The following is a 15,511-nucleotide window of genomic DNA, read 5'->3' as shown; positions in this document are numbered from 1 at the left end:
GACAGTGGCACCGACACCGGGGGGTGGCACCGACACCGAGAAAGTGGCACCGACACCGGGAGGTGGCACCAACCCCGGAATGTGGCACTGACCCCACGACAGTGGCACCGACCCCAGGAGGTGGCACCGATACCGCGACAGCGGTACTGACACTGTGAGATGGCCCCGACCCCGAGAAAGTGGCACCGACCCCAGGAGATGGCACCGGCCCCTGGAGGTGGCACCGACCCCGCGACAGTGGCACCGACACCGTGAGGTGGTACCAACCCCGGGAGGTGGCACCGACCCCGCGATAGTGGCACCGACCCCGTGAGATGTGATCACGCCCGCGCCAGTGTCACTGACCCCGAGCCAGTGCCACCAGCCCTCGTGGAACTGTCACTGGCGCGGTGCAAGCACGGTCATTGCCGTGCCAGTGCCACCGACCCCCTGCCCAGGCTCTCTCCCGGTGCAGGTGCGATCATTCCCGTGCCGGTGTCACCGGCCCCGTGCAAATGTCGCTGTCCCCGTGGCAATGTGACCGCTCTCGTGCAAACGCCACCGGCCCCATGCAAATGGCACTGTCCCCATCGCAAATGGCACTGTCCCCATCAAACACAGCCCCGGTGCAAGTGTGACCCGGCCCTGTGCAAACACAATGACGTGCAAGCGCGTCCCTGGTGCGAAAGGGACCCTCGTGCAAGTGTCACCGTCCCCGTGCAAACAGGACATTGGTGCAAGTGTCACCGTCCCCGTGCAAACAGGACATCGGTGCCAATGTCCCCGTCCCCAGCCAGCCCCAGCACAGCAGGTGTGACCCGTCCCTGTGCAAACACACCCGCAGCCAAGCCCGGCCCGGCGCAGGTGGGACCCGGCCCCGTGCAAGGTGTGACCCGCTGTCCCCGTGCCAATGCGACATCGCCACCCGGCCCCGTGCGCCCCCCGGGCCGCTGCGTGACCCCGCCGGGCTGGGGGCGACCCTGGGGGGCTCCCCCATCGCTCCCCCCCCACCCACGGGGGGGGTCTGGCCCGGCAGGAGGGGGGGAGATGTTCGAGATGTGGGGGCCAGGCTGGGGGGGCGGGATTCGGTTTGGGGGGGACACGGGAGTCAGAACGGGGAGACTGGAACAGGGGGAGGAGGCGATGGGGGGCAAAGAGGGGGGCAGGATTTGGGGTACCCGGGAGGGGGGGCAGGTTGGGTGGGGGGCAAGTTATGGGGTGCAATTATGGAGGGGACATTTGGGGGCTCAATGGGGGGCTCCTCCCGCCGCCCCCGCCCCCAGCCCGGCTCTTTTCCCCCAGGCCCGGAGCGTTCCCCCCCATCCCCTCCCCCGGTACCGGCAGCGCTGAAGGTCACGGGCGGACGGAGCCCCCGGTGCCGCGGCGGGGATGGGGGGACATCCCCATTGGGGATCCCCGGGGGCACCGCGCTGCCCGCGCCCCGCAGGGCGGCACTTACCGGGGGCGGCGGGGCCGGGCGGTCCCGGAGCGGGGCCGGTACCGAGCGGAGCCGAGCGGGGCCCCGGCGCTCGCTGCCACCGCGCAGCGTCACGTGCGGCGGGGCGGGGCGGCCCCTCCGGGGGCGGCGGGACCGGGAGCCGGTACCGGGAACCGGCACCGCACCGGGGAACGGCTACGGGCACCGGGAACGGACCGCCGGCCACGGGCACCGGGAAAACGGCACCGGGAACTGAGATCCGGAGCTGGGGATCCCCCGCTCCATCCCTGATGTCACCCCCGGGGTGTCCCCTCCTTCCCCAGCGCCCCGGGCCCCGCACACCGGGGGACCCCCAAACGTGTCCCTGTCCCCCCCAAACGTGTCCCTGTCCCCCCGGATCCATCTCCATCCCCCCGCCCGCGGTTGGTACCCGGGTACCGCTCTGGCATCACCCACATCCCCCCCCCAAATTCGGCTCATGGGGCTCCCCCCGCGTCTCCCCCCAGCACCCAGAGTTGGTTTCCCCCCTTTCCCTCTTCCCAGCCCTGACCCTGCTCATCTGTACCCCCCTCCCTGGGACTCAGGGACCCCCATGTCCATCCCCGGGGCCCAAACCCCTCCTCTCCCTCCCTGGTACCCCAAGAACACCCCCAATCCATAATTCCCCATTCCTGGCACCCAGAGCACCCCCCAACCTTAACCCCTCCTCTCCCACAAGCAGGGTGGCCCCATCCCTCCCTGGGACCCCCACCCATAACCCCCCCACACCCACAGCCCCCAACTCCCACCCCATTTCTTAATTCCCATCCCCAGACCCCAGGCCTCTCTTTGCCCCTCACCTCCAGCACCCATTTGCCTCCCCCAGGGGCTCAGGGACCCCCCCCAGGTGGGGACAGGGGTTGATGTGACACAGCCAGGGCCACCAAATGCTGTCCCCAAGCTCCATAAAACCCATTGCAAAGGAGAGGGGGGGGGATTCCTGCTCCAGCAGGGTCCCTCTTGCAGCTCCAAGTGGGATTTATGGGATTAATCACCTCCACCTTGCTCAGGCACCCTGGGCCCACGTGTCTGCACTGCAACGAGGCTGCCACAGCTCCAATGACAACTTTAATCTGATAATATTTGCAAATAACAGACAAACCAGGAATGGGGCCTTGGCTCACACCTTGCACCTGCATCCTCTGCAGGATCCGGCGCTGCCGGAACCGCCACAGCCCTCAACGCCCCATGGGGCTCCTTCCCACGACAGAGTAAGCTCAAGGAAGAGACTTTTTTATATATAACATTAAAAAAATTAACAGCAACTTGAAAAGATGGAATTTCCAAGGAATATGTACACAAGCGAGTGCTTCAGGTTGGGAAGAAAAGCCTCCTGTGGCTTTGGCATGGGATTTGCCATGTCTGTAGCTTGGGAAAGAATCCATGGGTTCAAACTGCCCCAAAATAGCACTTTTTAGGAAATTTAGAGCCCCTCAAATGCTGCTGTTTCACCCTCAAACCTAGCAGGGATAAGGGAGGAAGGCGCTGGGCAAAGAGCAGATGGAATTCTTTGCATATAACACTGGAAATAGAACACTGGAAATCAAAGCTAGTGGGGTTTTGGGCATGGAATTTGTGGCCCACATCCTCTTCTTGCAGCCCAAATTCCTGCAAACCTTGAAAAAATAAAGCTGATGTGATCTCTGCATTGTATTTTTCTGCAGAAACAAAGGAAAAGCTTGGAAAGGAAGAGGATCTCTAATGAAGAGATCTCTTGGCAGTGCCCAGTGTGGATCAGTCTGGAAGTGGGATACTATTTCCTGCTAAATATTAATGTGGAGAAAAGTTTTCTGGGAGATGTTAAAAAAAGGAAAAAAAAAAAAAAAAAAAAAGAAAAGAAATTAGTGCATTGCTGAAAAACGAGGAGAGAAGAGTAACAAAACCTCTTCCCATGGGAAACCCGGCACCCACCCGCAGCCCCTGGCCAGCTCTGACTGCCCTGAGCCAAGAACGCTCCCAGCAGCGCCAGACTGGAGGAAAATGTTCTCCAGAATCTTTAAAATATCCCAAATTTCTAAAAAAACCCCACAGTCCCCAGAGCCCAGGTGGTTACTGGATTGTCCAAGGCGTGGAAGTGACAGCGAAGGATGCGGAGAGGGGGCGGCTCCCAGGCCTGGCAGGGCTTTGGGAGGCAGATCCCAGCTTCCATTCTGGGTTAAGAAAATGAAGTTTTGCTGTCTGAGAGCTCTCTAGACATTCCTCATGAAGTCACAATTCCTGTACTTCCATGCTGGACTGAAAGGGTGGGAGTGGATCAAAGACAGGATTATCCTAAAGAGTTCCTGCAGAGGGATCAGGGTGGGCTGGAGCTACTGCAGCACCATCCCTGTGCCACACACACCAACTGCTGCTGCTCAACTTCCCAACCTTCCTGTTCTTTGTTAAATAAACCCGGGAACGTTGTCCTGAAGCAGGATGTCCTTCAGTGCAATCTGCTTTGACATAAGGCATTTGTTTTGTTTTTTTTTTGTTTGGGGAGCAAACGTCTCACGATGGATTTTTGCCTTCTGGAAGAGTCAAAAAGTACTGTATCCACCTGGTTTATTCTTTTAATGCCCTACCATGTGACAAATCCTCTTCCCTTCTGGTGGCTCCTCTTGGAAAACCATCAGTGGCCAAGTAAACCAGTCCCTGGGAAGGAAAGACAGCACCAGCAGGTGAGGAGGGGAAGGGGATGGGGTGAGATTTATGTGAGGGGACACAAAGGGGAAAAAACACCTGGACTCACCTTTAAATCCCTCTTCAGGCATACAAACTGGAGGGAAAGGGAAGGAAGGCATTAGAAGTGGCACAATCCCCACGTTCCACCTTCCCAAACCCAGTCCTTGGGCAGCCCTTCCCCACCCCGCTCACCTTGCATAACGTCGTCCATGGCCGCGTAATCCGCAATGGGCTCGTCAGCCTGGGGAGGAAAGGACAGAAATCAGGGAATGAACCAGGACAGGGAGCAGGGAATGAACCAGGGAATGAACCAGGACAGGGACAGGGAATGGACCAGGACAGAAATCAGGGAATGAACCAGGACAGGGAGCAGGGAATGAACCAGGACAGAAATCAGGGAATGAACCAGGACAGGGAGCAGGGAATGAACCAGGACAGAAATCAGGGAATGAACTAGGGAATGAACCAGGACAGAAATCAGGGAATGAACCAGGACAGGGAGCAGGGAATGAACCAGGACAAGGAATGAACCAGGGAATGGACCAGGACAGGGAATGAACCAGGACAGGGAGCAGGGAATGAACCAGGACAGGGAGCAGGGAATGAACCAGGACAGAAATCAGGGAATGAACCAGGACAGAAATCAGGGAATCATAGTTCTGCTCAGGTCAGGGAATGGACCAGCACAGGGGCAGGGAATGAACCAGGACAGGGAGCAGGGAATCACAGTTCTGCTCAGGACAGGGAGAGGGAATGAACCAGGGAATTACAGCCCTGCTCAGGAGTGGAGCAGGGAATGAACCCACACAGAAATCAAGGAATGAACCAGGACAGGAACCAGGGAATGAACCGGGACAGAAATCAGGGAATCACAGCCCTGCTCAGGACAGGGGCAGGGAATGAACCAGGACAGGAACCAGGGAATGAACCAGGACAGAAATCAGGGAATGAACCAGCACAGGGAGCAGGAAATGAACCAGCACTGGGATCCAGGGAATCACAGCCCTGCTCAGGACAGGGGCAGGGAATGAACCAGGACAGAAATCAGAGAATGAACCAGCACAGAAACCAAGGAATGAACCAACACAGAAATCAGGGAATGGATGAGAACAGAAAACAGGGCATGAACCAGCACAGGGAGCAGGGAATGAACCAGCACAGAAGTCAGGGGATCACAGTTCTGCTCAGGACAGGAGCAGGGAACAGCTCTGCTGCCCAAACACTGGGAGCTCCATGCAAAGACTCACTCCCCAATTCAGTTGTGTTTTGGGCTTAGCAGATGTATCAGCTACAAAGTACTCTTGGCAATAAAAGAAAGAGGGTTTTCTCCTCCAAAACAAAGATAAAAAGGATTTGCCTCCTCAAAAACAATTGAAATTAAGGATACTCCTCCTCCAAAACAAGAATAATGAGGATTTTCCTCCCCTAACTCAAAAAAATTAAGGCTTTTCCACCTCCTCCAAAACAAAACAAAAGGATATTCCTCTTCCAAAACAAAACAAAAAAAAAAAATTAAGGATCTTCCTCCTCCAGAACAAAAAACCAAACCAAAAAACCCTCAAACAAGGATATTCCTGCTCTGAAAGGATATTCCTCCTCTGAAACAAAATAATGATTTTTCTTCTCCAAAACAAAAACCAATAGGGATTTTCCTTATTGTTAAAAAAAATTTAAGAATTTTCCTTCCCTAAAACAAAAAAAATTAAGGATCTTCCTCCTCCAGAACAAAAAACCAAAATAAAAACTCCTCAAACACCCAAAGATATTTCTCCTCTAAAACAAAATAAGGATTTTTCTTCTCTAAAACAAAAAACAATAGGGATTTTCCTCCCGTAGGACAAAAAAAATTAAGGATTCTCCTCCTCCTCCAAGGAGCTGGCTCCCTTGTCCCCACTTCCACAGCCCTGTGGTACCTTGAGCAGGATGACAGACTCGGGGATGACTCCCAGGCTGCCCAGCGTGGCCGTGTCATCACTCAGGATCTTCCCATCCAGGGACAGGTTCTGGTCGAAGGGGGCCACGGAGAAGGCGTGCATGATCTGGGGACACAGGGACACCTCACCCTGGAGCTGCTGCACCTCCCACCCCTGTCAGGACTCAGTGCATCCCTCTGGGTGTCCAGAGTTGCCAAGGACCCCACTGGGGAGCTCAGAGACCCTGGCACACAGCCCAGAGCACCTGGGGATTTGATTTTGACCCCTGGAGCAAGTGGCCAACTTTGTATGAGGACCTGAAAGCCACAGAAGTTTAAATATTATAATAATAAATTTATCACAGGGTGAAAATGTAGATTTTAGGATTTTTGGTGTGGTGGTTATGGTTAAGATGGAGGAATTAGGGTGTGTCCAGCCTTTCTTCTTCTTCTTGTTCTCCATTTTCTGCAGTGATGTTGGCACTTTGGGATTGGTTTAGAGTAGAAGTGCACTGTCTAACACAGGTGATGGGTATTGGGAATTAAGTGTAAATATGTTATATGTAGTTTGTAGTATAAAAGGACAACACAAAGAGTGCCTGTGGCTGCCCTGCTGAGCAGAAAGAAAATTTTATAGATAAGAATTAATAAACAACCTCAAGACAGAAAAGTGAAGAGTCCAGACTCGTTCCTCAGAGACATCCTGCACATCTCGGGGCAGCAATTACCAACCAAAACCTGAGCCATGCCCAGCTCCTGGGGCAGTCAGACCCTTCCCTGCTCCCCCACACTCCTCCCTGTGTGTTTTTGCCTCCCTGAGGGCTGGCCTCACCTGGATTTTCAGCTCTTTCAGGGTCTGGCTGGCCGACACGAGCAGCGCTTTCTCGCCCCGCACCTTGCGGTGCCGCGTGCTTCTCCTGATTCCCTGTTTTTGGTAGGTGATGTAGCTCTGGTGGGAGAGCTTCTGGCGTTTTGTGCCACCATTGGCCTGGAGATGAGGCAAAAAATGAGAAGATTGAGGTGTTTGGGGATCAACAGAACCTTCCCAGATCCCAGGGAGTTTTGGGCCAATTGGTCATGCAAGGGAAGGCAGAAGCGATGGAAAACCCCTTGAAAGCCAATTGAAGCGTGCAAGTGTGGAGATGACCAAAGGATTTGCTTTCAAACCTCAGTTCCTAGTCCTGATGCCAGTGTGGGGCAGACTTCCACATGCACATGAATCCTTATCCATATTTCATCTCTCCAAACCCAGCACTGGTGTGGTTTGACCACTCAAATGACAATTTAAGACATTTTTTAAGACACTTTTTCACTGCCAGTGAGATGCAGAGGAGGAGGGTGGTGATCCCATCATGCTGACTCAAGAGGATGATGCAAAAATCAAGGAACCTGATGGGATTTTTCATCTCTACCTGGTTAAAATCAGGATCTTGCTCCCCCTCTGGCTTGTTTTCCTCCCTTTCCTCTTCAGCTTCCGAGCTGCTCACGTTCAGCTCTGGAGCCGCGTCCTTCATTACCTGGAGTCACAAAAATCATTCTCCAACAGCAACCAACAGCATCCACATGGCCTGTCCCACCCTGGCAAACAGCTCCTGGATACCTCTGGGTGCCACCTCCATCCAGAGAGCCCAGAACAACCCTGGGAGCTGCTCCAAGAGCTCTGCAGAGGCTCCTCCACCCTCCCCAGCTGTGTGGAAGCTCAGGGGGATTCAGCTCAGGAATCCCCCTCTGTGGAATTGCAGGTGCTTCCTGTCCTCCTTTCCAGGCAAAGCAAATTCTCCCGAGCCCCTGACTGATTCCTTTCCCATCAGCTGTCTGATCCAAGTGTATTACAAAAGCCTCAGCATGGAGAAAGTATTTACTGTGAATTAAGACATTTATCTGCTCCTGCAGCAGCCTGGCAGGGACACACAGCACCATTACTTATGGGGCTGGAGGCTGTAAGTAAATGAAATCTAAATAATTTACACAAATACAAAAATAAAAAGGTTGCTCAGGTCAGTGAAAGTCACTCCAGGCATAGATTTGCCTGGATGTAAATTCCCAGCTATGCTGTAGCTGGAACTGGGCTTTGCAGGAGATGTGGATGCCAAGAGCTCTCTTCTCCATCAATGTATTTGCAATTAACGATGCAATTCCAGTTCCAAACATTCCCCAGAGCCCTCTGAATTCCAGAAGTGCCACCCTACAACGATTTGATCTGGATAAGGCTTCCCTCTGCAGCACCATTCACCCCAAGGAAGAACCAGGTGGTGCAGAGGAGGGAGGAAAAGGGGTGAGGGGCTGGGAAACACTCCCTGATTTTGCAAAGCCAGCAGGAAGGGCACAGTGGCTCCCAGTGCTGCTGAGAGTGATGCTGGCCAGCATTCCTGCTGCTTCCCATCCTGCTGAGGCTGCCCTGTTACTGGGGGATCTCGTGGGCACGTTCTCACCCCCTCTCTCCAGCTCCAGCTGCTCCATAAAGAATAGCTGCCTGTTTTTCTGCCAGCCCCACGTGTGAGCACAGTCCTGTCCAGTGCCAGAAAAATACAACACCCAACCCTCTTGTGCAGCAGAGCCAAGAGGATTCAGGCTGGGGATTGAGGCTGAAAGCCCAAGGCTGAGGGCTCCAGACGGTGCTGCGTGATCCACATCTCACATCCAAGGCAGGAGCTCATCCAGCCCCCAGCTCCCTGTGCTTCCCTGGGGTTGCCAGCGAGGGGGAAATCAAGGAAAAGGTAAAAAAGATTGTTTTCATCTGAGCTTGCCCACCCTTGGCTCCCTTCTTAAGAGGCCTAAGGAATGGGGTTTACCAGAACCAGCTTTGAGTACTTGGAAAACCAGCTCTAGAGCTGATCCTGACACTTAAGATCAGTAAAAGCAAAATTTACAGCTTCAGGGGATCCTGAGAATCATCTTCAAGTTCATTGTCTCACCAGCACTGAAGGGAAAGAGCTCATTTCTATCCAGGAATTAAAATGTCACTTGAGCAAGAAGAAAGGAAATGACAAATATTGGAGGGGGAGGAGAGCAGGTACAGCTTGGGGACACAGCTAAGACAGAGAAAACAGCTGGGAGCATCCCTGAAAACACAAAGGATTTGGTTTGGCAAAAGGCAGCCTCGAGGAGATGGAATTTTCAGAGTCACAATGTCCCAGTTTGCTGGTTTTGCCAAAGCTGCCTGGAGCTGCAGAGCTGGAGATTCTGCCCTCACCACCACCACAGAGCAGCAGCATCCCTGGGGACACGGGAGCTGTGCCAGCCCCCTGGGGACATTCCTGGAGCCTGGCTGAGCAGGGATGAGGGACAATCCCTCCCTACCTTTTTGTTGTCCACCACTTTGTGGATGTAGATGGTGGCCTGGGTGTACTCGCGCAGGTCCCGCTGCTGCTGGCACAGGAGCCCCTCCCGGCACTCGGGGCACAGCTCTGGGCAAACACCAAGGAGAAAACAGAAAACATCTCACTGCTGCAGCTCCTCAGAGCCCTCAGTGCTAACTGAGAGTAACTACACCAAATCCCAGAGTGGTTGGGGTGGGAGAGACCTTTAGGATCTCCTTCACCCCCTGCCAGGGGCAGGGACACCTTCCACTAGCCCAGATTGCTCCAGGCCTTGGACACTTCCAGGGATGCAGGGGCAGCCACAGCTGCTCTGGGCACCCTGTGCCAGGGCCTGCCCACTCTCACAGCAAAGAATTTCACTGCAATACCCCATCTAACCCCATCCTCTGGCTGTGGGAAGCCATTTCCTGTGTACTCTCCCTCCAGGCCCTCATCCCACATCCCTCTGCAGCTCTCCTGGAGCCCCTTTACACCCAGGAAGGGGCTCTGAGGCCTCCCTGGAGCCTTCTCTTCTCCAGACTGAGCATCCCCCAGCTCTCCCAGCCTGGCTCCAGAGCAGAGAGGCTCCAGCCTGTGGACTTGCTCCAATGGCTCCACATCCTTCCTGTGCTTAAAACTCCAGAACTGGACACAGCATTGCAGGGGGGACCCTGCCAAGCTCTGTGTGTCCCAGTGCCGCCCTGGGACAGAAGTTTCCAGCCCTGGGAGCCCTTGCCAGGGGTCACTCACGGGGCTCGGAGGCGTAGCGGGCGCCCTCGGCCGTCTGGCTCCGGGTGATTTTGATGACGTGATCCACGACAAAGAGCTTTTGGATCCTCTCCCACTCACTGGGCCATATCAGAGCTATACTGTGCAAAGGAACAGGCAGGTGCTTTATGACATTGGAAAAGCCAAACTCTAAACTCACAAAAAAATCCCTCCCCTCTTTTGGCTTGTTGATCTGTCAATGAAAGAAAAACTGCAAAATCCGCCCAAAACGCAGCTCCACGGGAGGGCTGCACAGCCAGATAACAGCAGCCTGTGATTAGTGACACTGCTGTGCTCCTGTCGTGCCAGAGGGAGGGATGGAGGAGGAAAGGAGTGGAAGATTTCCTACTTTTAGTGCTGCATCACTGCAGAAACAAAGCTGTGGAGCATGAAGTCCAGCCCTGCAGCCAGCGCTCCAGGGGGGAAAGGCTCACGGAAAGCAAATTGTAAGGAAGCAGAATGTTTCTGCATCCTGGCCAAATCTAGAGTGGTTATTGTCAGGAACAAACCAAGCTGAAGGAAGCTCTATTTTCCTGACCCTGCATCCTTGGACAAGTCTTGCCTTGCAGGAAGGCTGGGGTGGCTCTGAGAAAAGCCTTGGTGTTCATTTTGAGGGAAAGGATTACTCCTCATCTTGCTGTGGCTCAGCAGCAGGAGCGTTCCTTTGGGAATGTTCTCCCGAGGCTCAAGGAAAGGTCAAAAAAACCCACCCCACACTCCAAAGGTGCAGAGATTGTTTTCATCTGAGCTTGCCCACCCTTGGCTCCCTTCTTAAGAGCCCTAAAGAGGAGGGTTTAACAGAACCAGCTTTGGGTACTTGGAAAACCAGTTCTAGAGCTGATCCTGACACTTAAGACCAGTAAAAGCAAAATTCACAGCTTCAGGGGATCCTGAGAATCATCTCCAAGTTCATTGTCTCACCAGGACTGAGGGGAAGAGCTCATTCCTATCCAAAAGGAGAGTGTGTGAAGGGAAGGAACTCACTGTTTGGAGTCTTCTTTGGTCATGGAAGCAAAGGTGAACATGAGCCCCCCGTGGGGACAGAGCAGGACACTGTTTGCTATGGAGGACACGGGGCTGCAGCGCGTCGGCCTCCTGCAAAAGGGAGGAGGTTTGGAAAGCTGGATCAGGTTATCCCACCAAAACCCCAACAGTTCTTCAGGAAAACAGGAAGAAAACACAGGTGAGTATTTACACAAGGCATTCCAACAAGGAATAGTAGCTATGAGTGATGAGGAAATCAGATCTGCGTTCCTCTGTGGTGCAGAATGACTCTGACCAGCAGAGATTTCCATCTCCAGCCCCAGCGGTGACCTCTGGGATACAGCTCCAGACAGATGAAAAAACTAATCAGGTTACCAGCTTATCTGACCATCTGGTTAACACACAGCAAACAAGGAAATTCAGAGTCTTACACTGCATTACAACTGATACAAGTCCTGCAAAAACCAGCTTCACTCTTTCCATGAGCTCACTGTGCTGCCAGTCAGAAGCAAAACATCTACAGCCCCCAAAATGAGAGATAAAAAGCACCAAAACCCTCCAGCCAAGTTACCTGACAAATTTCCTCCATTCTTCTACAAAGAACTGCGAAACAATATACAGCTCATCCGTCTCCTGGGGGAAAAGAGGAGGGAAAAGGATCTTTTTAATGAACCCAAAAATGACTGTTGGGTTTTTCGGCAGCGCTCGCTCCCTTCGAGACCTCAGTGCTGCTTTACCATGACAACTCCATCCAAGTGGGCTGAGAAAGCCAAGCAAAATAATTTGGGATCAGGTACTAAGCACTGCCATTGCTAATCTTGTGTTTATTATGAAGTTACTTGAGCTTTTGATCCAATTACTTTCAATTCCCAGTGGGAAAGGGCATTTCCCTGGAGCAGCCAGGACTCCCCAGTGTGGTTCCTCTTGCTGGGGGCTCAGTGTTCAGAGCTGGTGAACCCCTCACTCCCACAGGGTGAGTCCACCCCAACATCCCTCAATTGCTTCCAACAGCAAAATTCACAAGTTTTTCCTTTTGGTAGCAGCAGGGGTGCAAAATCACAGCTGTGCACCAAATGAGACAGCGTTTTTGTGGTAATCTGTGGGGTTTTGTCCCAATCTTTCTTTAAATTGTTTGCTCCTGGACAAGAAAGCACCCTGCCCCCAAGAGCTGGGTGACAAAATTATTTCCATGCTCTAATTTATCCTCACCCCTTTCCCAAAGGCAGATTTAAGTACTTGCTCCATCTTTCTGTAGGAAAACTCAGCACACCCAAGGAATATTTATACACACAAACATATATATACACTTCTTAATTTCCCTTCATCTCGTGATTTCTGCTGGTTTTCCTCCCCAAACCTCAACTTCTTTGGATCAGGAGAACTCCAAAGGCTTGAGGGGAAAATCCTCAGCTCTCTTCTATGAGGCTGCCTTGGGAAATTAAAAGGGAAAGGAGAATAAAAAGGGAAAGGAGAATAAAAAGGGAAAGGAGAATAAAAAGGAAAAGGAGGATAAAAAGGGAAAGGAGGATCTAACCCTGCTTGTGGAGACCCTTCTATGTCTGACCCACAGTGATGAGCTCCAACTTTCTCCAGCTCCAAAAGCAAATCCAATCACATACAACCTCAACCACCTACACTGGCAGGACCTGGAGCTCTCCAGCTCAGCATGAAAGGAAAACTCCTTTTAAACCATTTTGGGTCTCCTTGGTTTTGAGCCATGGATCTGTGTTGCCCCAGTTTTTATTCCCAGCTGGAGCAGTGAGGGATGGAGGCAGACACCTGCCAATGCACCTTGGCAGGGTTTTAGAGTCAGCCATTAATCAGCACCACTCCAGGAGCCAAGGACTGGAGCCAACAGCTCATTCTGAGCACCTCAAACCTCCAAAAATTCCTGGAGAAGCTGCTAGGAGAGGGTTTGTACAGCCATTGCTGCTCTTTGGAGGGCTTCAGCATTTTGGGAAGCTCCCTGAGCTTTTGGGACACAGGATGATGCTGGAGCACACCTGAATTTTGCCCAAGCAACAGCAAAAGGTGGTGGTGGGGTGAAGTTCAGGTGTGTTCCAGCATCCTCCTGCTGATGGAAAGCTGTAGGAAGTGGCTGTGCTGTTTCCTCTTTCCAGGGATGGACACAACCATGTCACTGATATCTCCCTGACTGTGGGCCAGCCACAGCTCCTCATTCCCCTGGCTCTGCAGGGCTTTGTGCCAGCACAGCTAATCCAGGCAAGTCACACCTCAGCACAGCACCCCTGAGAGCTCTGCTGGCATGCAGAGAGTGAATGGTTATGGAATGGTTTGGGATCTCCTGGTTTGGGATCTCCTTCCATCATCCCAGGTGCTCAAAGCCCGTCCAACCTGGCCCTGGGCACTTCCAGGGATGGGGCAGCCACAGCTGCTCTGGGCAGGAGAGGGATTAAAGCCAACAAAAACCTCTCCCAAGCTTGTCTGCATCCTCTGATCCCCCTCCTGATCCCTACCTGAGGCCAGCTGCCCAGGCAAGGCCTGCATTTATCATGGAACAGGTTCTGCAGAGAAGTCTTCTGCTCACTGGCCATCATCTTATGCAGAGCTTCATTTTCCTCCCCTTCACGCTCCAAAATCTGCAGGAAACAGTGAATTACACCCCAGCTCCCACTAAAGGTGACTTTATCCTCCTCCATGGCACAGGGTTGTGTTAAAAAGGAAAACCAGAAATACAAGCAGTATTTACAGTCAACAAAAAGGGAGTATTTGGCAAATACCTTGCACTGGGAACAGCACTCTTTGTTGTTTGGGAATTCAGGGGCTTTTGGAAAATATTGCTTGAGTTTCTCCCAGGCTTCCTTGGAAACCACCCTCCGTTCATTCTCAGAGATGCACAGGTCACCTGCAGGGAGAGAATCAAGGAAAAGCTTTGATCACAACATGCTCAGGGATGTTTTGCAGCCCTTGATTGAAGAGATTACAAGGAACAAATGTGGGGAAGAAATCCACACCACGTCAGCAAAAACCACTAAAGTCACCTTCAACTCCTTCCTTGCTTCCTTTAGACAGAGAATAAAAAAAAAAAATAATAATATGACTTTAATTTACAAAAATGCTCTCTAGATTTCCAAGACCATGGCCTAAGCAGCTGATCAAACACAAGGAGGGATGTGGGGAAAAGGCAAAGGGTTTCTGTTTTCTGATCCTGGCTATCCACAGCTACATCCTCATGGTGACACCATTGCTGATCCCCAGGATAATAACTCTGAGTTCCATGAAACCAGGTGCCTTCCACATCCTTGAAAACCCCAAACTGCCACTGCAGAACCTCAACACAGTTCCATGTGCCCTATCCAAGCACATTCCCAAAAAGGGAAGATTTTGCACCCTAAATCTGCTCTAGGGAATAAACGGATGTGAGGATACCAAGCAAGATTTACCAGCTACCCCCCACAGAACACTTATTTATCCATCCTGATATCAGGATTATCTTTCCTGTTGCTCAGGCAGCTCCAAGAGCCCAAGAAGGATTTCCAGGAGCCATTTGTGCCTGCAGTCTCAGGGGTGGGAGCAGAAGGCACACTCAGGCACTGGGACACCACGTGCACAAGGACGACACGTGCTGGCCGGATAAACAAGGCTTGGAAAAACGGGAGAAGGCTCTGGGATCTGACCAGCTGCCCACTCACAGGGCTGCTGATGGCCAAGGGGAAAAAACACAAGCTCATCTCCCTTGGAGACAGCAGCTGGGAAGTCTCTGTGCAGGGAGGAACACGGGGAGCAGCCATTGCGACACCGGGATGTGAAGAGGATTTGGGAATATCAATGAAGAGGGAAGGAAAACAGCAACTGTGCTGTCCAAAGGGCACAATCCCTTATTATCTGCTTTTCTATAGCCTGGAGAGCTGCAGAGACAGGAGAGGAACTCCTTCCTCCCCACCCTCAGGCAGCTCTTTAACATGACAAGCAGCTCCTCAGGCCCACGACTCCCTCCAGCCTTGCCTGGAATTTGGCCAGCCCTGAGGAGGAGAAAATAGCAATGCTCTCCTCCTGCTTTTCCTCTAATAAACAAAGGTCAGGCCTCTGTGCAGCACTTGGCCACTTGAGCTTCATCCAACGACGCCAAATGGCTCCAGAGGCTGGCCCAGGATGCTGCCCAGAGCCAGCAAGGATGGGCAAAGAAAGGAGCTTGTACAAATAAGAGCCTTGACACCACATGATTAATGGAAACAGATTAATATGGTGAGTGAAAGAGGTGGAAAAATCAGCTCTGGGTCTGCAGGGCACAAGTGTTTTGCCATCTGGAAGATGAACTCAACCACTGCTGACCCTGCTTCCCACTCCCACCATCCCACAGGGACATGTTTTGGGCACTGACATCAAAGAAGGCTTAACTTGGTATCTGGAAAAAATTCCCTGGGATCAGGCAGCTACTGGAGAGCGAGGCATTGCAGCAGGGATGCAGAG

General features: G+C 52.7%; 1 protein-coding gene across 3 annotated transcripts in view; it reads right to left on the bottom strand.

Annotated features, from left to right (window-relative positions):
* Positions 1–2,511: 2,511 nt before the first annotated feature.
* USP48 (ubiquitin specific peptidase 48) overlaps positions 2,512–15,511 on the bottom strand; it is a 34,080-nt gene continuing 21,080 nt past the window's right edge. For 2 of the 3 annotated variants that reach the window (XM_059487697.1, XM_059487699.1), the window contains 12 exons: positions 13,822–13,946; positions 13,558–13,680; positions 11,652–11,713; positions 11,081–11,191; positions 10,079–10,197; positions 9,330–9,436; positions 7,442–7,546; positions 6,862–7,017; positions 6,031–6,156; positions 4,310–4,358; positions 4,185–4,211; positions 2,512–4,087 (listed from right to left, as the gene is read on the bottom strand). In XM_059487697.1, the coding sequence (XP_059343680.1) occupies positions 4,065–4,087; positions 4,185–4,211; positions 4,310–4,358; positions 6,031–6,156; positions 6,862–7,017; positions 7,442–7,546; positions 9,330–9,436; positions 10,079–10,197; positions 11,081–11,191; positions 11,652–11,713; positions 13,558–13,680; positions 13,822–13,946 (1,133 nt within the window). In that variant the 3' untranslated portion in view covers positions 2,512–4,064. The remainder of the gene's footprint in view (positions 4,088–4,184; positions 4,212–4,309; positions 4,359–6,030; positions 6,157–6,861; positions 7,018–7,441; positions 7,547–9,329; positions 9,437–10,078; positions 10,198–11,080; positions 11,192–11,651; positions 11,714–13,557; positions 13,681–13,821; positions 13,947–15,511) is intronic. The other variant, XM_059487698.1, reaches the window with a different exon arrangement.

The sequence above is a fragment of the Ammospiza nelsoni genome, chromosome 22 (assembly GCF_027579445.1).
Source record: "Ammospiza nelsoni isolate bAmmNel1 chromosome 22, bAmmNel1.pri, whole genome shotgun sequence".
Classification (NCBI taxonomy): domain Eukaryota; kingdom Metazoa; phylum Chordata; class Aves; order Passeriformes; family Passerellidae; genus Ammospiza; species Ammospiza nelsoni.
Note: the sequence above shows the minus strand (reverse complement) of the source record. Positions and strands in the feature narration are given on the sequence as shown.